The 25,661-nt window shown below is 36.5% G+C and overlaps 1 protein-coding gene across 2 annotated transcripts in view; it reads left to right on the top strand.

Moving 5' to 3' along the window:
- Positions 1–13,458: 13,458 nt before the first annotated feature.
- Positions 13,459–25,661, top strand: part of cwo (transcription factor cwo) — a 63,612-nt gene continuing 51,409 nt past the window's right edge. The window contains exon 1 of one of the 2 annotated variants that reach the window (XM_069847172.1): positions 13,459–13,676. In XM_069847172.1, coding sequence (XP_069703273.1) covers positions 13,615–13,676 — 62 coding nt within the window. In that variant the 5' untranslated portion in view covers positions 13,459–13,614. The remainder of the gene's footprint in view (positions 13,677–25,661) is intronic. The other variant, XM_069847174.1, reaches the window with a different exon arrangement.

Genomic DNA, 25,661 nt, shown 5'->3' with positions numbered 1-25,661 from the left:
ATTATTCAACAGCCTGAGGTTCCATAAAGAAGTTATTCTATTGCCTATTATATTATGTGTCTAATTACATAAACTTTATCTCCCATCACATATTTTATTACATTACACATTTCATCCATTATTAGTGGCCTGTAACAACTGAGTTGAAACTTGTATCATGAAGATGTTGTATGCCTCTCATTTTCTTGTTTCCTTTTTTTTTTTTTTTATTATAAGATAATTACGGTTACTATTTAAAAAAATGTGCCCTTTAGTTTTAATTTCTTCACGGTAAAATTAAAAAGGAATGACAGTAAAAGAGTTTGATACAGTAAAATAAACGACAATTTTTAACAGTACCAGTACTTCATATTAAATCCAGTTACAACAATCAGGAACCAAGATGTGACTGTTATTTATGGCAGCTAATAAGAGATTTATTGTGAATAAATTAATGTGAAGCAGGTCATTATTGAAAATGGTCTACTTATATCATTTGTACTCCACACTGTATTACATATCATCATATTATTTTTTTGCTAATTTTGGATAGCCCCTGTGGCATAAAATGGTCATGAAACAAATAAATGCTACGTACTTTTAACAGTTATATGCTCATTATACTGTTTCCGATTTATGAGAAGGGAATGTTTAATATAAAAGACTTACAGATGAACTACTTTAAAAAAGTGATTTTACTAGACTTACTTCTTATTGAATTATAAACATAATGTGTAATGTTTAAATGAATACTTTTATTCTGGAGTACTTTCTAGTTTGTGAGGAAAACAAAACATAAAATTTATCATTAATTATGGGTGAAAATTTGGCTTGTCTGTTTTCCAAATAGTGATATTTTACAGACCATATTCTGTGAGATTTTATGGGGACACAAACATATAGATATACGCCTATTAGTTACCAGTTGAACCAAACTTCTAAATGCTCTGATGTCCATGAGTTGATTCTCATAATGAGGAGATTGCTTAGACAGAATTTATTCAAGCACAGACTGAGAACATAGGATGTGGCCTATACAGTTTTGAACTTGATTTGGTATAAGGTATTTTATATGTGTATACTCTCTGGTTTTTTCATGATGACATAAAGTTTTGTTTCCATGTATTCCTTATAAAATCACGAATATATGCCACATTGAGACCTTCGTGAAGTTGTGCACTCTGTGTATCATATTCACTTCCTCGCCCACATCATGCCAAAATACCATCTCGCTATCATCAATTCCATCAGTGGTAACTGACCTAGTAGTTGATACGGCATCATTAAATAATTAACTAAAAAAAATGGTATTGAGCAAAATTTAGGAAAAAATTTCCTGGTGTATGAGTGCCCGACAAATTTACTATTCAGCAATTCATTAAGAAATTGCTTACTTAATAAAATAAAATTATAATGGTTATTGGTTGCTTTACGTAAAATTATGAGTAAATAAATAACTATGATTAGACTTATTTTATTTTTTTAAAATTCGAAACTGAAAATGTGCATGTTGGATATTTTTACAATCTCCCTCTCTCCCCAAGATTTCAAAATTTCGCGGATCATGAACAGTCTTGTCCATCTGCCAGCATATGACCACTTGCCACTCTTCAACAGATTTTGGAGGTAGGGGGTGGAGTTGGGAATGCTAAATATATTGCATATTACATTTTATTTAAATATCACGTTTGTATTCATTTTGATTTTTAAATGTAGCATCAAAAGGTTGTAGAGAGATGAAAAAAGACTGTTATTAAAAGACATTATTACCCTGTAATTTTTTATGCGAGTCATTGAAATGATTCAGCCATTACACTGAACAACAGTGAAAATTTTTTTGCGCCAAATAGAGTGTATCTCATGCAGATTTGACTGCAGAATTTCATGCTGAAATCCTTTTCTCTCTACCACTATCATCTTTTTTTAAATTGCATTTGAAGCTTCACTAACATAGTTTTTGGTATAGTACTCCGCAGTTACATTACTTTGAAACTGGGCATTAAAATAATGCAATAAAAATAATACTTTAATATATTCGTGGCCTGTATTATCTTAAGGCTCTTGGATTGATGGTGTCATCTTCACCATGTGTTTTATTTTAGACTGTAGTTCCGTATAAGTCTCTTTCCCCCCCCCCCCACTATATTTTTGAAGGTTTGTTTAATAAATACTGTGTAAAAAATAAAAGTTTCATTTCTGCATAGTCGGTGAAATAGAAGAAAAAGTACCGACAAAACTGAGTGAACACGGTAATAAATTGTCTTTGAGGGAAGTTTTATTTTATCATTGCCTCATCGGAATTTGATCATCTATTCGCCTTTAAGTAGCCTCTGTATTTTATTCAGGTTTTTTAAACTATTTAATTTGTTTACTAATGGCGGGACTATTTAATATAATATATTACTTACTTCCAATCCAGTTGACTCCAATTTAACAATTTGGGGGGGGGGGGGGTCAAGTGATCTGCGAGCCTCGTAGCTTGTCTAGTTGAATATATTTATTCTGTTTTTTTCCATGCAAACAAGACAGCACCAGTAGTCCAGTACTCTCTCTCCACCACTCAAAATAGGTGCAGCATTTCAATGCCTATTTTACTTTCATTTTTATGTTTTAAATTAGGCACATGCAGTAATCGTACCATACATACTGATTTATTAGTTTTACTTATGCCTTTGTTTTTATTATATTTAAATGTTCCAACTAATACGTAGCTATGTACCTCCTCTTCCATTGAATCGAGAATCAACTGTAATCTACTCATATAGATTCTTTGTGACAACACATTACGCCATTTATTTATTTATTATTATTTATTTATTATTATTTTATTATTTTTTTTTTTTTGAAAAAATAGTTTTATCAATTTGGTTTCACTTTAACTTAACATGTGAAGTATAGGGCAATTAAGTTTCGGACAAATTTGAAGGAAATCCAGTACCGATGGAGTGATTGTGGTAGATTTTTCCAATAATTTTTATCTGTGGTGGTTGTGTAGTCTCATCCCATTAGCCTGTCCAGTTCAGGGCTGGGATTTTTCGTTTGAAAACTCCATTGTGACACTTGTGGAGGACAAGATCGCAGTTGAGGCTTTCTCGGGGTACTCCTGTTTCTCCAATATAGATATTAACATCATTTCATCATATGAGGTTGCCTGCGGACCTCAGCGCAGTCTGCCTATGCAGATGAGAATGCTCCTGTCTGCAAGTTACCGCACTAAAGTGGACTAGTAACATGCTAAGTCGTAAACATAATGACTCTCCATATAAATCAATCAAACTTATCACTGTGATACTTATTAGCAGACTATGTAGAACGAAGGGAACAGTAAACAGAGAGAGTACTATTGCCGAATCGCAAGGTAATATCCGTAGTACTTCAGCCTCTACAAGTGCGCGTTCGTACATACACGTAACTTCCGTAGTGATGTCTGCGACTATGAATAAAGCATAATCGCTGGTCTATTTTCGTAAACGTGATATGGACGCAGCCTGAATTTCACTTACCAACTGTGTCTTCGCGCATAGTTAAATGCACGTGATGTTACTTACATGCCTTGGAAAACGTGAAGCGATTTCCTCCCCCCCCCACCATCTTCAGCAAAGTCACGCCCACTTGGATCGAAGTCACGTGGATATGCATGCAACATCCGCCAATGTGGGGGGAGGGGAGAATGTGATGATGCAAACAAACAAGGATGACTTTCACCTCTGCCTATAAGACATATAGACGCCTTTTGCAGAGGAATGGATGAGGGGAAGTGTCTATGTAAGCTGCAGGCGTGCTGGCCTCTTGTCTCACTTCGATTTTCGCCATTGAATTTGAAGGGACATTTGAGAATTTCGAAAGGAGGAAAATGGACGAACCTATAATAGATACCACATGACCGGGGGGTGAATCGAAAGCACGACAGAACAGCAGCAGGGCAGGATCGCCGAAGACGTTACATGCCTGAGCAGTGAGAGAAGAAGGGCGCACCGTAGTCCTCGCAATAGAGGGATCCGAGCCTTTGTGATGCGCAAGTGACACGCACGCGGAACCAACGCTCTAATTATCTCGAGGCGTTAATGTGAAAAAATGCTGAAATTTATGTTGGTGGGGGGGGGGGGGGAGATGTAGGTCCGTAAGCCGTAGCCGTGGTCCACGGCTGTGGAGTAATGGTTAACACGTTTGACCATGAAACGAGCGGACCCGGGTTGGTTCAAATTCTGGTTGGGGTTTTCTCTGGAGTTTTCTTTCAACCAATTAAAGCAGAATTGCTGGGTAACTTTGGGCATCATATATCATCATCCATACCAATGCTCGGGTTATGTTCTCGGTGCGGCGTGCTGTACTTGTACAAGAGCGTGGCCGTTCGGCTACCCAATCATTCACAGAATAGGAGTGGTAAGCACAATAAGCCTCAGGCTCATCCGTACATGAGAAAAAAGGTATGACTTCATGACTAAGACTTTTTTTTCTCTCTCTTTTACGGAAGAGGGACCCGAAGGGTTACACTGCAGCCTGAGGCTTATTGTGCTTACCACTCCTATTCTGTGAATGATTGGGTAGCCGAATGGCCACAAGTACAGCACGCCGCACCATGCACAAGACAACATTCAGTAAACACAATCGGCAGTGGAGAGAATGACTGACGCGCAGCCAGGGTTGCCAGGTGAGAAAAGTTATAATATCGTACCAACCTTGAATCGAATTTGATTTTAATTTAAGGAAGAGGGCACTACATCCTGTCACTGGGATAATAGATCTATTGCGCAGACGCGCAGACTAGGCGCATTCCTAATTCACATCAGCTGACTCCACTAGGCTTCGCTGTGTACCCAGGTTTCGAGCAGGTAATCCTACTCGTCCCTGTGCGTAGCCAGCCAGCGGTCTGGGAATGATATGAAAATGATGATGAATTGGCGAAATGAGGAGTTCCCCGGAATAACATATGAAACAACTTTGCTGAAAGTGAGTTTTTTTAAATGGAATAATGTACAAAACATAGTACAGATGGTGTGCATTAGTAGAAGTGTTATATTTAATTTTGTGATGAGTAAATTTTGGATATAAAATTGGCATTCCTGGAAGAATGTTGTATAGCAACAACAATGGTTTGCGCCAAAAGTGTGAAAGTTTCTCCTTCTGTTTTAAAACATTTAAATAAAGGAAGAAAAAGAAACATTAATATAGGTGAATGAAAAGATGGTCAAAGGAAGAGGCTGAGGAACAGTGGATAGCAATATGTGAACAGAAAAAGGAAACAAATCAATGAAAAACCTAATGAGGTGAGTGTGTTTCTTCATCATATTGCTATGTATAATATGGAAATGAAATCTGTAACGAAATTTAATCTATTCAACTGACAGTATTTGTTTTCTGATATAAAGTAAATTAAATAAAAAAAAATGGGCACTAAAAAAGTGTGCATTTTTTTATAGAAACATGTGTTTTCTGCCGATACGTACCTGTCCTAGAACGAGGCTATGATCAATTGACATGGAACAAAAAATTAGAAGCTTTCACTCAGTTTTAAATCGAGACTACAATGAACAATCAGCACTCATTTTAGACTATGTGATTAACATCTTCTGACTACAAAGTGTTATGTTAAACCTTACAACGGTATTCCATTCTCAATTTTGTATTGTGTTTAATGGGAAAGGCTAAATTTGACTGTGCAACGTTCTTCCATGAAAAGTTCATTACAAACTCATGTTTTTTTTCCGTTTCCAGTTTAAAAAACTGCTTCATTTTTTGTACTTACAACTGTTTCCTTTTAAAAAGTATAATGTAGATTTATTTGATTAAGAAAACAAATTTTTGATGTTACAGTTTTTTTCTCGCTTCTCTAAAATTTACTTTTTGTTCCTTACAACGTTATTCCGGGGGACTCCTCAAATGTTGACGGAATGATGTAAATGGCTAATATGAGGAAACGGGAGAACTCCGAGAAAAACCTCAACAGCGGCCATGTCCGCCACAGTGTCACTTTGACTCATACAAAAATAATATCGTATTTTACTTGTTTCTATGAAAAAAAAATCCGCCCTGATTGGGAATTATTGATTTAGATTATATGAGAGTGCCGCTGGATTTTAAATTGCAACTTTATTATGCCATATGTTGAAAAAGGTTGAAAAATGCTGGTGTGGTATATTGCTATGTATTGCGTAAATAAAGTTGATGTTTGCAGTTGGCAACCAATTTACACAAATATGCATAAATTACTGGGAGTGAAGCTGTCGTCAGGTAGTACGTCTTCTGTGCCACGATACATTTTCAAGAAGAATTTTCTTTAACGATGAATAATTCGTCAATAATTGAATCAATTACAACATCTGGGACAACTGTTGACGTAGTTTTCTTACTACTTATTCCAGAGTATAGTTTTTATATCTTGTTTTAGCTATCATAAACCAATTGTTTTATTTTTTTTAATTCTGAAGAATATTGATTATGAGAGTGTTACGTTTAACCCTAATTTATCATCTCACATTGCACGAACATTCAAAAAGATGTACAGCTTAAGAAGTTTCACTTCTGCTTCGCGTAGAGGCCACATACTCAATTATTTGCTAACTCTAATTATTTCTTTCTCTGATAAGGTACATTCCACACACCTGAAAGTGAATAAGCATAACATTAGAATTTGAAACTCAGAAAATCCACATAGCTTTGTGTAACATGTGCGCGACAGTCTTTGCTGCGTCATTGATTCTTTTTTTTTTTATATGCTCAAACTGTTTGCACTATCTCATATGACACACTTGCAGTAAAAAATTTGACACCAAATGGCACTCCTCAACAATGGAGCGGCGTTCATGTACAGAATTCTCAACGCACAATTTCCTGAACGTTGGATTTAGCGGATAGGACCAATAACTTGGTCTCCTCGATCTCCGAACATTACGTCCTTGGACTTTCTTTGTGGGGGTTACGTGAAAGACAAGACATAATGGAACCAGAATCCATGATCTGTAGATCTTAACGTAGGCGCAATAAGCTGTCGCTCACATTATTATTATTATTACCGGTATTATTATTATTACTATTATTATTATTATGCACAGTATTACATGTGTGAATTGTGTTCTGTTTAATTTCATATAGCCTACTTAGGCTTACTTCTTTTATACGTAGAAAATGATTAATTCCCACTTTCAGTCACATTACAACATAACGCTTAGCTGCTTAACTGTTTGTTCTGAAATTTGCTCATATAGGCGAGATTAAAAAGATTAAAACAATACTATAAATATCTCTATAATTGTCGCTTTCAATCTTTGTATTATTCAGTTTGTGTCTCGTGTTTTGAAATGGAACAACTGCGTCAGTAATTTATATATTTATTTCCCGATTTTAAAGGATTTAAATAATTATTTTAGTTATTGTTTATTATTATATACTATTTATATGACACTGAAATGTTATTGAATAATTACTGTGTCCATTGTCAGATATACTGGTGACAGGGCAAACTGGACTATTGCACTCCACCTTAAGCGAGACTATCTCGCTCTTAGAGAACGGTATAGCGTAGAAACATCTCTCGCTAATAGAGTTCATGGACGACCACTCTTATTGGTACCAAAATAATATACAATTCCATTATGGGTGTCAAGCGTGTCCTTCACCGAACGAAGAAATATTATTTATCTACTCTAGAGACCCGGGTTCATTTGTTTGTTCTGTGTTGTCCGAAGCATTTGCTGTGCGCATCATGCTGAACATAATTATCACCTGCAAGTCGCATTATTTGTGACTGTCTAATTTCGCTTCTTAATTTTCATATTCCTAAAGATGTGACGATCCTAACTACTCTGTCCTTGAAGATAGATAGATAGATAGATAGATAGATAGATAGATAGATAGATAGATAGATAGATAGATAGATAGATAGATAGATAGATAGATAGATAGATGGATAGATGGATAGATGGATAGATGGATGGATGGATGGATGGATGGATGGATGGATGGATGGATGGATGGATGGATAGATAGATAGATAGATAGATAGATAGATAGATAGATAGATAGATAGATAGATAGATAGATAGATAGATAGATAGATAGATAGATGATGATGATGATGATTATGTGAATTTATATAGTGTGATGTGCCGACGAGTCTGATGATCAATGACAACTTATAAATTATCTATCCATAAGTGGTGCTCGCGTTTAGTCTAATGGACTTAGTTCTCACAAATTTTTCCCCTGGCACGATTTGTATGAGGGGATGGAAGGGATTTTCGTGCCCCTGCCAGAAACATCATCAATGCTGATACATGCTTATCCCAATAGATATGAGAATTTACTTTTCACTTCATTTTTTTTTAGAAATAAATTTGTAAATATTTGTACTTTAAGATATGAATACACACGTAAGCTACATATTCTTCTTCTTCTTCTTCTTCTTCTTCTCCTCCTCCTTGTCTTCTCATTCCATATAGACGTAACTATCTGTTTAGAGTGAATGAAGACTTCCGTAATCTCCAATCGAAACTTTCCGTCTTCTTTTAGGCCGATCTGGACTTCCTTTTCCACTTGGGATATTCTCCCTTGCTATGCGTACAATTCTTTCAGCAGACATCCTTGATACATGGTCATATATCATTCAATAACTTATATTTTAAATTACAACATTTCAGTCTTTACACGTCTTTTATCCTTGTTTGCATAATAGAGAGATCGTTTACGTATTGAAAAGCGCAACTTCATATTTCGAGCGTTGTTTTGTATTATACTCCACTTAAGTCATATTTTTCTTCGTTCACTGTGGTACTCATAGGATGAACTTTTTTAAAGGAACTTTAAATATAGATTTTCAGTGGCAGAGAGAATCTGAAAGGGTAATAAATATTTCCTATATTGTAACTTATTGTAAACTCTCATCAGGCGATGTAATTTTGCGCCTAAAATAATTACATTGAGAAAGTAGAAGAAAATGTCTTCCACTTTTGCCTAGACAATGCTGCTTCTAGCTATGAACAGATAATCTGGGTTCCATTCCCTAGAGGAAAGTGCAGAATTATCTCCTTCCCGCAATAACTGCACGCCTGTGTGTGTGTATCTTTTATTTATTCTGTGTTCTATTAAGTATTCCTACCATGCTAACAACGTAATCAAGGTGTCCCGCTACTTTTGAGTGCCTAATGTTGGGTCCCTAATACTTTACTGAGAGCGAACTGGACAGAACTCCTAATTCTTAAAGGTAGGTGATGATAATGGCGATGATAATTATGATGATGTAATAATTCTTACAGTGATTAAATAATTCTCTCTTCCAACAACACTTATTATTGAAAACCTTTTAAGATTTGGTAAAATCACAGTCTAGTATATACAGTCACGAAGCTCAATACGTAGTAAGTATGCATCCATAAATAGTTGCTAACCACTAGGATCGCTAATATCGCCTCATTACAGACAATGCGAAATAGTATCGGCACAGTCTATTGTTCCTAGCACCCTCACAACTCAAGCTTCGTGACTGTACTCGTACTATCTGTCTTTTTTTTACTTCTGCACTTAATGTAAATGTAGGAAAGAAATGGACAGTAGAAAATAATAATAATAAATATAACCCTGTCACATGCCATGAAGGCACTTGGGTGACATGGAGGTAGAGCTTTCCATGACCTCGGTACTAGAATGACGTGGTGTGGTCGGCACCACGCTCTGACCGCCTTTTACCCCCGGGAAAGACCCGGTACTCAATTTTATAGAATTTTATAGAAATCTGAGTGAATCTCGGGGCCGTTCTGAAAGTTTGGCAACGAGAAAAATCCCGTCACCACTCGGGATCGAGTGCTGCTCTACCAAGTGAGCTACCCGGCCGACAATAATAATAATAATAATAATAATAATAATAATAATAATAAATCATATGAGGAAGACGGGCTCTTGTTAAAAGGCGAGATGGTACATCGTCATTGTTTAGGATAAACATTGGTAATTTCGTGGCAGTGGTTATTTCGTGATACTTTTTCTTTGCTCTTTCGTGAACTAACCAATGGTGTTACGAGATTCAAATTTCCGCCAAGGGATTGCATTATTGCATATGTTGTCCAGTTTCCAGAAACATACAGCGACGCTTTGTGTGACTATTGTAGCTGGTTCAGTGAGCTTTTATGCATGGAGAGAGCAAGTTAGCGTCGACTTCTCAGGCGTACAAATTTTGTGGATGTTTGTAATTACATTAAAGGCTTATTACTAAAGGTAAGCATATAATATTTGGTACAAAGATTTATTATATCTTCATGAAATTTTAGGAAATGTTTTTGGAATTTTAGATACAGCTGTAGTCGCCATATAGGCTTAGCTTTACTGATAGAAATCTTAGCTGTTTGAGGCGAAATTTTGTTGAGCATTAAGTGTTACATTTTATACTATTTTAAAAATTGTATTACAATACAAATTTTAGAAATCTGAAGAGAAGATGTGATAACAAAAAAGAAAAGGGAGATGCAATGGGTTCAGTGTAGCTTCTGTTTTATTTGTTATCATGCTAAGTGCCAATCAAAAGTGCTAGATGACTTACTTGCAAGAATTGTGACAGGAGATGAAACATGGCTCCACTATTTTGGACCGGAGACAGAGGCAGACAATGGAGTGGCATCATGCAAATTCACCAAAGAAATAGAAATTTAAAAGTACACCTTCAGCAGAAACAATTATGGCTACTGTGTTTTTCGGTTCAGAAGGACTCTTGCTTATGGACATCATGCCACACGGAACCACCATTAATTCTGACGCATATGTTGCAACTCTCAAGAAACTTCAAGCTCGACTGAGTCGTGTTTGACGACATCGGCAGAAGCAGGATGTTCTGCTATTGCACGACAACGCACAGCCATATGTCAGTCACAAGACCACAGACCAGATCAGAAAATTCGGATAGACAACACTGAAACATCCGCCTTACAGTCCTGAACTGGCACCGTGCGATTACCATCTCTTTGTTAAACTGAAGGTTCCCTTCGCGGAACGAGGTTAGAAGATGACTCCCTTGTGCACGCTGCTAAAGAGTGGCTCAGACATGTTGGTCTAGACTTTTACTGTGATGGTCTACAGGCTCTCGTTCCTAGGTTACGTAAGGCAGTTGAAAGGGACGGGGATTATGTAGAAAAGTGACATTTTGTTTCTAAAGGATGCATCTACATTCTGTGAAAATAGCAAAGCTGTAGGATAAAAATATAATTTTTAAAGAAATGTTATGCATTACTTTTGGAGTTACCCTAGTAATATAGGCTATAGTAAAGTCCGTAATAAAAGTGTTCACCCTTTCAGGGCAAAGAAGATCCCTTTTCAATTTCAATTTTTACTTCGATTTCATTCTTATTACCGGTATGTGTTGATATGTATTTCTATGTTTTCTTGCTTTGAATATTACACGGAATTACTATGTTTGAAGTCTTGTAACAATAAATGAGAATTTCATTTGATTTTAAGGAATTTTTCTACAATTGAGGGGCTGGGTGCAAGAAGGGCATTTTCGAGGATAGGGTAAACTAGGGGGTCTGTTGGACAGTCGGGCATTTTGGACACTCTGTACTTTAACGTGTTACCACGCCACTTGTGGGCACCGCATTCTGATAGAAGTCAATGACGGACTCGTGCCTACTTCCATCATTGACTTCTAGCTGAATGTGGTGCCCACAAGTGGCGTGGTAACACGTTAAAGTACGGAGTGTCCAACATGTCCGACTGTCCAACAGACCCTAGTTTACCCTATGCCCTTTTTGAGTAAAACGCTTTATTGTGTTCTCTGATCTGTTATATACATGATCACCAAGTTTCAGTTCAATACTGTGATCACAGAGGTCAGGAGTACCCAAAATGTAAAGGCGTGCATAGGTAACATTATTACGGTTTGAATTTTCAATATCAGTTTCCTCAAAACTTACATTTGAGAGAAGTGCCTTTCTTGCACCCAACCCCTCAATTCTACCTCTCACGAAATTATCAATGTAATATCACGAAATTACCAAGGTTAACACGAAATAACCAACCTTTTACCTTAAGTTGTAAAAGTGGTTTTTGGCACTTGTTCAAGAACGTGTCCAATCTTTTATGTCTCCAGATTTGTACAGCAAATTATCGTCTTTTAGATGGAAAAAATTGGAATAAGGATATATTTACACATTTGAATTTTAAATTAATTTTCATGAAATTATCACGAAATTACCAATGTTTACCCTATATCATTTGTAAGAAAATTCTAACCATCATTGTCAGAAATACAGGTTTTGCAGCTTTGAAGTGTCATTCTTGCAATACGAAATTAATATTTTATACTTAAAGAGTAAGCGGAAAATAAAAATGACACGTGGAGAAACTCAATAATGAAGTCAGCATTGAACGAAGGCTGAAATAAACACGTTCGAGATTAGATATGCAGAGCAAAGAAGAAGCGTAAACTGAATCCCTATTATTTCAATGACGTAAATTTTGTACTATTCTAATCGAAGTGTAGATCACATCATATTGAAATTTATGTATTTTAGATATTCGATTATGAATAGACAAGATTTGTCAGAACAAAATATTATGTAACTGCAATGTTGTAAAGGAAAAGTAGTGACATATTCATATTGTGTGTAGTTCTGAAGCGCTGTATATATAGACATTAAAAAAAGTATGGGTAAATTGTAAAGCACACTCCCGAATGATAAAGAGATGTTGCAGAGTGGGAGATAAAATATAAATATAGCATTTAAATATTTTATGTAATCAGAATGGATTTCTGATCTATCTTGTCCACGGCACACTCGATGATCGTGGTGGTGGTGATGGTAGCAGCAACGAGTGAGGAACTACTTGTATTTCATTGTACATTAATTCATTTATTTTATTTAGTTTATTTCTTAATTCCTTCGGAATTTATTCAGTAAATAAGTAATACAATTTGTCACAAGAGCAGAGCAAGTCGGAGCTATAGCAAGAAAGAAATCTGTCTAAATAAAATCTAGTGAAAAAATTAAATACAAAATCTGCCAAATATAGTTTATTTTTCGCTGCGAACTTACAAAAATATCCATACCGGTATCTAATATGCATAGTACGAAAACATGAATTTTTTTTAATACAACGTTCAATCTAGTCCTACTGCTTGTGTCTAGTTTTGGTTCAAAATTATCATAAATTATCACGGTCAAAGAATCCAAAGTAGATGATGATGATGATTCAACATTTTACTCTTTCCTTGATTTTGTTCATCATTTGTTCCGACTTTCGTAATTTGTTATTATTATAACCGCTGTTTGACTTCCCGATTGCGGGCTTTGTAGCTAATGTCGATGTATTTGAATTTCATTATCGTGATGAAATTGCTGGAGAAAAATCTCCGCCATTAAGTTTCGTTGCGCGTGTCAATACTCATTTCACTTTGATACCGCAGCAGTAGGTCGCGTTGGTTTCCACGTGACCCCGCAGCGGGGGCACATGGCGATCGTGTGACTGCATGACGTCACGAACCTTCGGCACGTGTGGCGAGGCGTGGAAACAAGCGACTGCTCATTTGCGGAACAGCGCCGTTCGCTGCGTTAGTGTTGTTACAGTTTAGGTGAAACAAAAGTCGGTTAATTGCGCGTAAACTGATCCGGCGCTTGTGAAATTCTGTCTTCATGTGTTTCCACAGATACAACAATGATGGAATCATCGACATTTTGGGAGGATTCAACATTACATCAACATGTGAAGTTCGAAAGGTAAATTGTTATTTTTTATACCGTTTTCATTAGTGTTGTCATTTCATTATATTCGTCAATAATATGTTAAAGTGTTTTTTAAATTATTTAGACCCTAATTTGTAAGTTATGAATCCTCGTCAAATAATTTCCGTAAATTGATGTGGTCTGTATTTTTCCCAGTCACGTTTCATGTAACGTGCATGGAGTACTCTCATCGCCGAAACATTTATACCACGCATCGCAAGTCGAAGTAATGATATTATGTTATACAAGATATACTCAATTTTCCCAGATTTGTTATTTTACAAAACGTTTGAATCAGTCCCATTATCGGTCTCCATTTATCCCATGTCATTTCTGCGGAAACATTTCCATCTCCCTTCATGACAGTTACTATCTCTTCTTATCTCTCGTCTTCTAAGTCCCAAGTTCATGTAACGAAGTCCTCTACATACGACAGAGATTGGTAGTGGGGGTTTATGACAACACTGTTGGAAAATTGTCTACCCAGACGGTGCGTAATGGTCAAGGTGTTCCACACACCTGTATACGCAGATGTGAGTAAACACGTGTTTATAATGGTGACCCCAAAAAGCATATGGGACGATGTATCACCCGATTTGAGCCATATTGATTCTATTGGTTTATTTGAGAGTGACGTCATTCTCACACCCATTGATCTTCTTTGTTGGCGATAAGTAGTGTACACTGTACAGCGTGTGTCACGTGAAGATTTTTTCGCCACGTCACTCACGTGATCATCGTGTGGACCAAGGACGTCTAAGGTCAGACGTTTACAGAGTGTTTTTAGCGCACTTTTTTCTCGTCTCTCTTTGTCAAAGTGTAATCGAATGGCCAAAGGACTTATGCTGTGAAACTTGTTGCGGAATTGTACATGTTGATAATCTCTTCGGATTTCACCCCGTATTAGAACGTCTCATCATTCGTGCAGGGATGACCAAAGAATAGGCGCAAGGCATTTAATATTTTGATACATATGCAGAGTTTTATTTCCAGTTCATCAGTATATTAAATTGAGTCATCAAATTGTCTTTCTGTGGTGTATTATTGTGTGTTGGACTGTATCTGTATCAGGCCGTAGGCTCAGTGATAAACATTGTATATTTATTGGTGCTTTGAATGATGAAAGTAAATTACTTAAAAATTAGATAATGATGACAAATTAAATTTCCGCATTGACAAAATCCGACATAGTCAACTTTCTGTTATCAAATTCGGCTTTTGGTATGGAAATTTCCAGTGGTTCTTAACCCTTTTCATGTACAGAACTGCTTTTGCTCTTCCAGTTTGCGAATGATCATTAGCTAACGGAGTTATTGCAATGGTGCACAACACATGTTCAAAATTATTCAGTTGGCACTAGTATTAAACAGTGTTCAAGTACTAACTTCTGGTTCTTTTAAGAAAAACAGTGTTAGGTTACATTTTCGAAAAAATAAAGTTTTGTATATAAAAATACCTATGTAAAAACATTTGTCAAGAGGGGTGTTATTATTAAAACTGTTTACAATTTAAATTATAATTAGTAGTAGTAGTAGTAGTAGTAGTAGTAGTAGTAGTAGTAGTAGAAGTAGTAGTAGTAGTAGTATCATCACTATTATTAGTATTATTATTATTATGTTACGATATATTTATTAATATTACACTATGTTCAAATATAACATATTCATGAATAGCCTTATAAAATCTTTGAAACGTAATTTTTTCATAGCTATTCAATTTTTAACAAATTTTAACTTCTGTTTCATTTTGTGTCTCGTTATTACACTTACACAATAATCGTTTGTATGTATTTGGTCAACAGTTATTTATACCATAATAGGAAAGACACTTTACATAATAGGAAAATCCATGGAAACGATCAAATATATTGAAATGAATTCAATTATTAAACACAAGAATTAAACTTGGAACTCACCAAAGATGAAGAATGAAACTGGCATTATGAATTTTTTTTTAAATTTTAGTAGGTTATTTTACGACGTTTTATCAACATCTTAGGTTATTTAGCGTCTGAATGAGATTAAGGTGATGATGCCGGTGAAATGGGTCCGGGGTCCAGCACCTAAAGTTACCCAGCATTTGCTCATATTGGGTTGAGAGAAAACCCCGGAAAAAACCTCAACCAGGTAACTTGCCCCGACCGGGAATCGAACCCGGGCCACCTGGTTTCGCGACCAGACGCGCTAGCCGTTACTCCACAGATGTGGGCGGCATTATGAATATGTAGGAGGACTATGCCGTATGTCAATGTAGATTTTGTTACCATATGTACATTCGAAAGCTTAAGAAGCCTTAATCTTCTCTGAGTAAAATGCAGTTGTTGTTTAGTCAACTGTCCGAAGACAGGTTTGAACCTCATTATTGACACCAATAAGGCATCATTCATGAGACAACTAGGCCAGGAGATAATGGGGTAGGGTGGCCAGTTCCTTTCCCCCTCCATTGCATACAATCGCCGATTAGCTGCATATTCCATTAATCAGACTTCAGATGTATACAGACAATTATTGTTCTTTCTCTGACACATATCGTCAAGTGAGATGTACTGCCTGATAATGCAGAATTTTAAAAATGTCATGTGACTCTAAAATGTCAATTCATTGGTGAGCAATCACAATATAGGATACGTTACTCCAGAGTCCAGACCATTGTTATCCTATTCAGACAGGATTAAGGCTGGTTCACAATAAACCGGGAACGTAAACGACAACGAGAACGGAAATAATGTTAAAATAAATGTATTTAAATGTGAGCATTCACAATAGTTAATTGTGAATACTCACATGTAAATACATTTATTTTAATAATATTTCCGTTCTCGTTCTCGTCGTTTCCGTTCCCGTTTTATTGTGAACCAGCCTTTAAACTTCTCTGCGTTTGGTATACATTTATGCCAGTTGGTAGCTCATCAACTCTTATTTACAGAAATGTTCTTTGACTTATATGACATCTATTCGTGTTGAAAAGACACACTCAAAATCTTATGCTTGGTGTATTGTACCAATGTGCAAAAACCACATCGATTTCGTAACCTGTACTTAGGGTATAATACTTTTATGAAGTTCACAATACACTTGAGACTTGAAAGAATTTTAATTTCTCTCTGAGGGATTACTAGTTCACTCGACAGGTAGACTAGTGACGGGATTGCCATCTCTATACCTCTAGATTTGCATGCTTTTCTTCCGGGGTATGTTCCCTTAGCTGATGGAATAAATGGAGACTACAGTCGAAAGCATATCTAAAGAGAAGTTACCCGATTTAATTTTGAAGTACCATCCAACAGAAAAACGGAGCCAATGTCCCTCTATTAGAAGGAATACTGGATGGACAATGAGACCGGAACAGGCCACTAGGTCTAGAGTCTTGACTGTTTGATGATGAAATACACTTGTCACTTGCGCGATTCATCTAGACGTACCCTATAATATTGTACGTCTAATTTAGTTTGCCAGCAATGTTTACAAAATTCGAGAAAAGCAAATTTTATAATAGTTTTGTGTAAATATATCGGGATATCATTTTGTTTTTACTAACATTTCTAATATTAACTTGGCTACCTTTGAATTAACTGTTGAAAACCAGATAGACTGTTTGTTACCCCCTTCCAAGACCGGAGTTTGATGATACTAGTATAAAATACAATCAAATCACTTTATTAAGTATAGGAGGGAAGAAAAGTAGTACATCTATTTACATAAACTGGTAACTATTACGATTTTGAGTTTGATAGATCTTCGTTAGAATTTTATTTAATCAAAATACAGTACAGTATTAACTATAAGTGTTTTACTCACTAACTGAACTAACCAAGCGGACGTATTCATGCTGTACTTTACTCTCTTACGTACTGTGAATTCAATCTTCATTTCTGCGCGATCCGCACAGATAAATTTACCCAGACATGCTATCTACTGTCCGTTCAAGTGGTTATGTCGCAGGGTCGTAGAAAGGGAAAAAATCACGTGAAAGTTACTTAACGAGAACATTTGATTTAAATTATTTTAAAACACTACGTAGACGGCCAATTCCTAACAGTAAATGTTTTCAGAAGACAGCTAAGACAGCCTAGCCACTAGCCTTTACAGAGAGGCAAGCAGAAACGGGTGGGGAAACCGGGAATCAACGTAACCAAACGGACACAGTACCTGTGCGAAAATATGATTAAATAATGAATGCACTTTATTCACTGGAAAATACGACCATATTTCTGGAACATACTAAACTCACTCAGTACTGTATACTGTGGCCGTAAGGCGACTTTGACTGCATATGCGGTCTTGGTTCTGTGTGGAGGACGGGTAGAAGTTTACTAGTAGGAAGGGTGGGAGAGAAGAACATTAAAAAACTCAGGTACAGTAAAAGTTGAAGTAAAAATAAAATGATGTCCCTGTATAAACAGTATACAGTATACTTTCTAATGGCGGGTGTTGATTTTCTTCAATTTCACCCAAGTATCACTCTCTAGGAGGAACACACCGCAATGGTAGACTCTTTGCCGCAGAGCATTATCCTTGATGCACAATGAGAGATTATCTACAGCGCACAAGCGTGATGATTAAGATGATTAATGGAGCAGTGTTGGAATGCTGAGTATCCCGCGAAAACCTGACATCAAACATCGTATTTGTCTACCACAAATTCGACGTGAATCCACCGGGATTCGAACTTTAGTCACCAGCATGGAAAGTCGATGCTCTAGCCATTCGACTGTGTTCCTTCTATGTATATATTATTATATTTATGTGGCGTATATTGAATTATGTCAGGGGGGTCATTATAAAAATTGTTTTAAATTTTGTGTATTATTATTATTATTATTATTATTATTATTATTATTATTATTATTATTATTATTATTATTATTATAAACATGAACTGTAAAATGCACAAAATGTTAAACAAACGTTTCACAATAACGTGAGCACTCAAACTAACGAACGGGTGAATACCGCTCTTAAATGAATTTAAATTCGACAGTGCGCAATAAACATTTGCACTGCAGAACTGTCAAAACAACCTTTTCAATATGTTTCACAAGTTATATTTCATATTGTGTCAGCTTCATTTTATTAGAAGGTCGGTATGAGACTATAATAAAGATAGCATTATTATAATTCGAACGTACCGCATCACCAAGCACAGGGATTATATTGAAGGAGATAGGAGGACTATGCCTTATGTAGATGTAGATTTTGTTACTCTGAAGTGAAAAATTAGAGAAGGGAAAACGATTATGGATAAAAAATATTCAAATACAGGGTGTTTAAAAATACGGGGCATAATTTCAGGTATGTATTTCCCGCATGTAGACACTCAAAATAGTTCATTACAACATGTGTCCGGAAATGCTTTATTTCCGAGTTATGGCCTTCACAACATTGAAATTCACCGGAACGTTTTTCTTTCCGCAGGTCGTTGCCGTCAAAGGAGACATTAAGAGGGCACTCTGACAGTTCATTCCGAGGCGAAGGTTACATTCAGTGTTGTGTAGGCGTTAGACTGTGCGACATGTATTCAAATCAAGAGCTGGCAGAGATACACTTCATGTACAGTAAGGCGGACGGCAATACTGCGCTGGCTCGTCGTTTGTACCAGGAGAGGTACCTACAGCGACAATGTCCAGATCGGAAGACATTTGTACGTCTCCATTACCGTCTGTGCGAGTATGGAAAATTTAACTCTCCTGGCTTGGGAAGGGGACGACCAAGATCTACAACTCCAGAAGTACAGGAGGAGATTCTGGAGGCTGTGAACATGACTCCTTCTATCAGCACACGAAGGGTAGCGTTGCAAGTCAATGTTCCTCATACGACTGTCTGGAGACTGTTGAAAGAGTATCAATTGTATCCTTATCATTTGCAACGTGTACAGGCCCTGTCACCAGCAGATTACCCTGCACGAGTTAGGTTCTGTCAGTGGTTGTTGCAGCAGTGTGGTGTAAATCCTGCCTTAGTATTATTTACAGATGAAGCACAGTTAACACGAGATGGCATAACAAATTTCCACAATCAGCATGTATGGGCGTATGAAAACCCACGTGCAACTGTTCCATCTCATCACCAGGTGCGGTTCTCCCTCAACATGTGGGCCTGTATCATTGGTGATCGATTAGTTGGACCCCATGGACTTGTAAACAGACTTACGGGGCAGGCGTACACAAACTTCCTGGAAAACACCATACCTCATGTTTTAGAAGACACTCCACTGATCAATCGTCAACACATTCACTTCTTGCATGATGGCGCTCCTGCACACTTCAGTCGTACGGCTCGCCGGTACTTGGATCGAAGGTTTCCTGATCGATGGATAGGTAGAGGTGGCCCAATTGCTTGGCCTCCACGCTCACCTGATCTGATCCCTCTCGATTTCTACTTGTGGGGCCATTTAAAATCATTGGTTTATTCGTCTCCGGTGCCTGATTTGGAATCCCTTCGGAATCGAATTGTGGCATGTTCTGAGGACATACGCAATACTCCTGGAGTTTGGGATCGTGTTCGCAGGTCAATGAGACATCGATGTGAGGTCTGTATTCAAGCAGGAGGTGGACATTTTGAACATCTTCTGTAATGACAACGACCTACGGAAAGAAAAACGTTCCGGTGAATTTCAATATTGTGAAGGCCATAACTCAGAAATGAAGCATTTCCGGACACATGTTGTAATGAACTATTTTGATTGTCTGCATGTGGGAAATACATACCTGAAATTATGCCCCGTATTTTTAAACACCCTGTATAAATATGTATATTTTTTTTTTTTTAAGTTTAAGAGGGCCCGTTGAAATCCGGTAAACCCCCTTGCGTACGCCCCTGCATGAAGTGTGTATGTAAGTAGGCCTGTATGTATGTATGTATTGAACAGACTGAAGATTAAACCTTCTAAAATTTCATCAAGGGCCGAAGTGGTGTACAATTAGAAAATGGGTCACAATTCTGCCATTTATCTGCAATATGCGGAACCCGAATCACGTAAAGTGAAGACGGTACACATTTGATACATACATACATACAAACATACATACACACATACATTTCATCAAGGCTAAGTATAGGCGATCATGCATGAATACATTTTTCATACCATTTTTTTACTTACTGCAATTTTGTACATTTTAGATGGAGAATTTGGATCAGGGACGTTTATGATTTCTCTTATCTTTGGGACTCATATTTTAATGTCAGTTTTGTGAAAGTATTGTTGTCCATTATAAGAATCTATTCTTTGCGACTTTTAATTTTTATGCATCTCGTTTATGCGTAATTACGTCAATTTGTTTCTGAAATATAATTTTTATCATCTCAACTTCACATTGTTGTGTGTTTTCCAAAAAACACTGATATTGTTGTATTGTAGTAATTCTAGTAATTTCAGGTTCATGTAATTTCTGTTGAATGGTGGCAGATCTCCTAAGAAATGTCAGGAACTTGTTCTGTTGTGTACATACTGTAGCTAATACTAGCTAAGCTGCTCAAACAGTAGGTAGCTATGGAATTATAACTCCTGATAGATGAAAGGTGTATTAAGGTCATTATCTCTTAGTGGATGGAGGCTTCAGGGAGTCTTTACAGTCTTATTTTCCCTCCTATAAACCATAAGAAACAATTACACAGGCAAAGTTACACTACTTTTTAACTGCAGCAGTAAAAAGCTAGCATGACACTGGCCTCTTCACAGCGAAGGAGAGACACTCTTGTATAGTCGGCGCGTTGATTGTTGTGATACGAGTATATCTTTTTCGCACGCATCAGTACTTGCAATGTCAAACGTTGTTGTCACTTTCTCACTGTAAAGATCATCCCTAGTTACAATTATCAATAGTGATATTTATTTCAACTCGCGTCAATAAATTCGAGATGCGGCAACGGTGTTTCGTACTCTACGTGGAGTTGATATCGATGCTAACCCATCATAGGTACCGCTTCTTGTGACTTGAGCGGCATCTGAGAAAGCCTAATCAATAAACAAACTCTCATCTTATCTCTTCAAAGGAAAGCGTCGTCTTTGTTAGAAACATGCTGGCGCGGCGTTTGGTTGCAAATGTGACGAGTGCATGATCTTTTGGTTCTGTATTATTTTAATGCAGTTTTGTCCCATTTTAATGTTTAAGTTGTATGAAATTCGTTGTATATAGTGTAGACTACTTGATTTGTTACAGAAAACTACTATACTTAAGGCGGAGGTCGTTACTTTGAACAATTCCTGTAGCTTGTTTTTTAACTGACAGTGACAATGTTGCTTACTGCTTCCTCTAAGGAAGACGAAAAAGGAAATTTCTTTCTTTTCTCATTTATCCATTGTTAAGATATTTTCTATTAAACAGAATGTTATGCTCAATTTCTGTACACTTCAAGTTAATTGATAAACATACTGTGACTTGTCCAGAGTAATGAATATGCAGCAATCAAACTCCATCCTTTCTTTGCCCTTCTAAACAATGTCATTACGTGCATTACAAAATAACTAGAGCTGGCTTTTTAATTTTACAACACTAGTTTAAAGTTACATGCCTTTAAGTTAAAAAAGTACCTGCTAAGTTCTGAACTTTCGACCTCATCCTCTGACAGAAACCATCTACAGTGTTTACCGATTATGCCACGGAGACATAGACTAATACTGTATCCGACACATTTCCAAATGTATCGCTATGCCACGTGCAGGTTCTGTCAGCGGCGTGTTCGCACAAAAAATATTTCATGCCATTACGTGCAAGTAAAATACTTACCTAAGACCACTCTACAACCCCTTAAATTTCTCCGGTTGAATTCTGAAACACCTGTATATTGTAATAATAATGCTTATAATCATAGTGTTACGGTCTGCCTGAATTTCCTAGTTAAATATAATATATTATAGGAAATACTGTACTTGCAATATGTTGAAAATAATCCCTCTTTTTGCCGACATGAATTTGCGACGCTTCTAATTGAGATATTACATTTAAATGTTCATAGAATAATGCGTCAAACATTTAGCTACATGTCACTATCTTTATAACTGTCATCACTGCCCTAGAATGAAATTTGGAGTATGAAAACTAAGAGAGAACGTCAATTTCTCTATTCCAGCAATGGTAACAAAGCGAGCGCTTGGGTCCAGGCGTCGACCTTTGCGCTACTCTGTTTATACAGAGCTCTAGATCAGATCGCGTTGTTGTTACTGAAGCAAAAAAATTGATATCTACATTGTCCTTACACGAGTAATAGCCTACGTGTACTAAAAATTCCTCCTACTATACCTTGCTAGCTATTCTAGTAACCTCACTTTCCTCTTCGTGAACTCGGCCACAAATTGGACTTACCGTCCTATCGCCTGGCTGAATTCCGTTGACAGAGAGCAGTAGTGCATTTCACGCTATGTATATGGTCGTGTCACTCACTCTGCTGCTTCGTCCTGAATATGTACACAGTATGCATCATCTTGGGAATTTGTATTTCTGGTTGAATTGGAAAAAAAAATTGATACACTAAATAAACAACAAAATAAACAAACTATCTCTTCATATGTTTTTATACGGATGTGAAATGTAGACAGCACAGGACGAGTACTTTATTTTATGTACCCCCTACTTTACGGATATTGTGTACAATGTGACTGAGAGTTCTAGAGAAAAGGTTGTGTATTGGGAAGGGTGTAGGCCTACATATCTCAGACCGACACATACTAGGCCTATTCCTTTGTATGTAATCAATAGTACGTAGTCAATTGTTTCTTTGGAAGTGTGTGCATATCTCAGACCGACACATACATACTATTCCTTTGTACGTAATCAATAGTACGTAGTCATTTGTTGTTTCTTCGTACAATTCCCCTTCATTCCACTTTCCTTTCCTTTTCTCTCCCTTCCCCTTTCCTTTCCTTTTTCCTTTCCTTTCCTTCTTCCTTTCATTTCCTTTTTCCTTTCCTTGTAAAGCTTGTTATGCGTAACATTCAAACAGCTGTATCTCCACACCCATTAAAAATTGGATACATGTTTATATGAACTTTTTTTACTCAGAATAATTAAGTCATTCTACCAACCCTAAAATATTTATTTTTCCTCCTGAATCTGACATGACACTGTCTCTTATGCTTTCTCGTAAATTTTACATAATAACTAAAAGCCTGCCAATTTAAGAAACGTAGTATCAATTGAATTGCCCACTGTCATTTTATATTGAATCCTTCCTTCTCTTTCTAGTGCAGAGATATTGTACCACACATTAAAATTTTTGCTAGATTATTTTGCGATTGAAATAAGGTAACGTAAATTCGGTAGTAGTAGTAGTAGTAGTAGTGGTAGTAGTAGGGCATAGTAGTAGTAATGTATTAATGATAATAGAATTAGTATCAGTAATAAAGAGAAGGGGTTTGATCAATGAAAATGGTCATCGCTACATTTATGATAATTTTGTGGTTCAGAAACAAAGATAGAACCTAACCACTTTCGTAAGAACTGCATAATTTTAAATAAAGTTCGTAGAATAGGACAAACCGTGGATATTTCATACATTTCTAAACCAAAACAGCTGCTTGTGTAGTCTACTCTATAGTGTCAATTGAACACGCAAAAAATCCTTTTAATAGTAATAATAATAATAATAATAATAATAATAATAATCCGTGGCTTCACATCCCTTGAAGGGCCCAGACCAACCAGCCGGATGCTGGCCTCACGTTAACATGCCAAAGCAGAGGTGGACGATCATCCAACCAAATGAATGTATCGTGTGGCATTCGTAACCGGATTTCATTGATTTTTAATTTAAATTGTACAAGTAAGGTAATAAAAATGCATTTATATTCGAGGGTATTAAATCACCTATGTGGTCCGCTGTGATCCAAGCTATGAGTTTCTAGATACAAATCAAGCACATTCTTATTCGATTCCCGACAGGAAAATGAAAATTTATGTCCTTTTTAGGGACCGTATGCATGTCCTGTGTTGTCTCGCTCTCTGAACGCATGACCATATTTTACTACTTGTTTGTTTACAATTCTCATCAGAGCGAAGACGGAAGGAGCTATTTCATAAGAACATATTAAAATGCTGAAACTAGACGTAGGCCCTAAAGTGTTCGGAGACAAGGTGAAAACTTATAAGTGACACTAATAAGGAATCACTCATGAGGAAAATAAGCCAGAAGATAATTAATGGGGTAGGGTAGTTTGTCATGCTTAATAATTGCTGCAGTAGTTGTAAGCTCATAACCTGCATTACAGTAGTGTCAGAGAAGTTGCCGAATTTTACGGCGCTATAACTCCTTTAATGAAAAATAAATACAAGAGAATTCGAGTAGCTATTTTTATGCAATAAGTTGCGAAATGATAGCGTTTTAAGTACGAGAAGTGAAGATTGTCCACCGACTAAAAGGGGAAGTGGACAACACGGCGAGTGCTTAAAACGATAGTTTGGCATGTATTTCATATAACATTTTTTAGACAGGCGCTCGAGAATCCATAATGTAGCCTATTTATGTTTAAAATTGTTGATTCGTTCTCTCGCAATGGCGAACTTCTGATGTTAAAGACTAAAGAGTATTACATTCGTATGAAAGGAGATAGATTTCACGGCCTTCGGATATGTAGTAGGCTTTTGATGATGGTTTTGCTGGTTGTTTGCTGGTTGGTAAGGAAGTTGTTTAAGTGCATTTCTGCTTGTCTGCTTGGATGAATAATGTCTGCATCAAATCTCCAAATTTAAATAATTGTGTTGTGAATATTTGTAATAAATAAATAGTTGGAATTTATGTTTTCAGTATTAAGGGACGGAAATTTACTGTAAACACGGTAATATTTATAGACGCGGAAATCAATGACTTTTCGATACTAAAATGAGAATCGAAAAGTGATCTTTATGAAACGACTGTATAAAAATAATAATGCACTTACATCTCTTTATTTTGAGGTCGTTTTCTCACAGACATGGTTTAATATAACTTAGTGCCTAAAGTAAAGTATATAACAAAGAATTATTGAAAAATTCGAAGGATAGTGAAA

This window comes from Periplaneta americana, chromosome 15 (genome assembly GCF_040183065.1).
Source record: "Periplaneta americana isolate PAMFEO1 chromosome 15, P.americana_PAMFEO1_priV1, whole genome shotgun sequence".
Classification (NCBI taxonomy): Eukaryota; Metazoa; Arthropoda; class Insecta; order Blattodea; family Blattidae; genus Periplaneta; species Periplaneta americana.
Note: the sequence above shows the minus strand (reverse complement) of the source record. Positions and strands in the feature narration are given on the sequence as shown.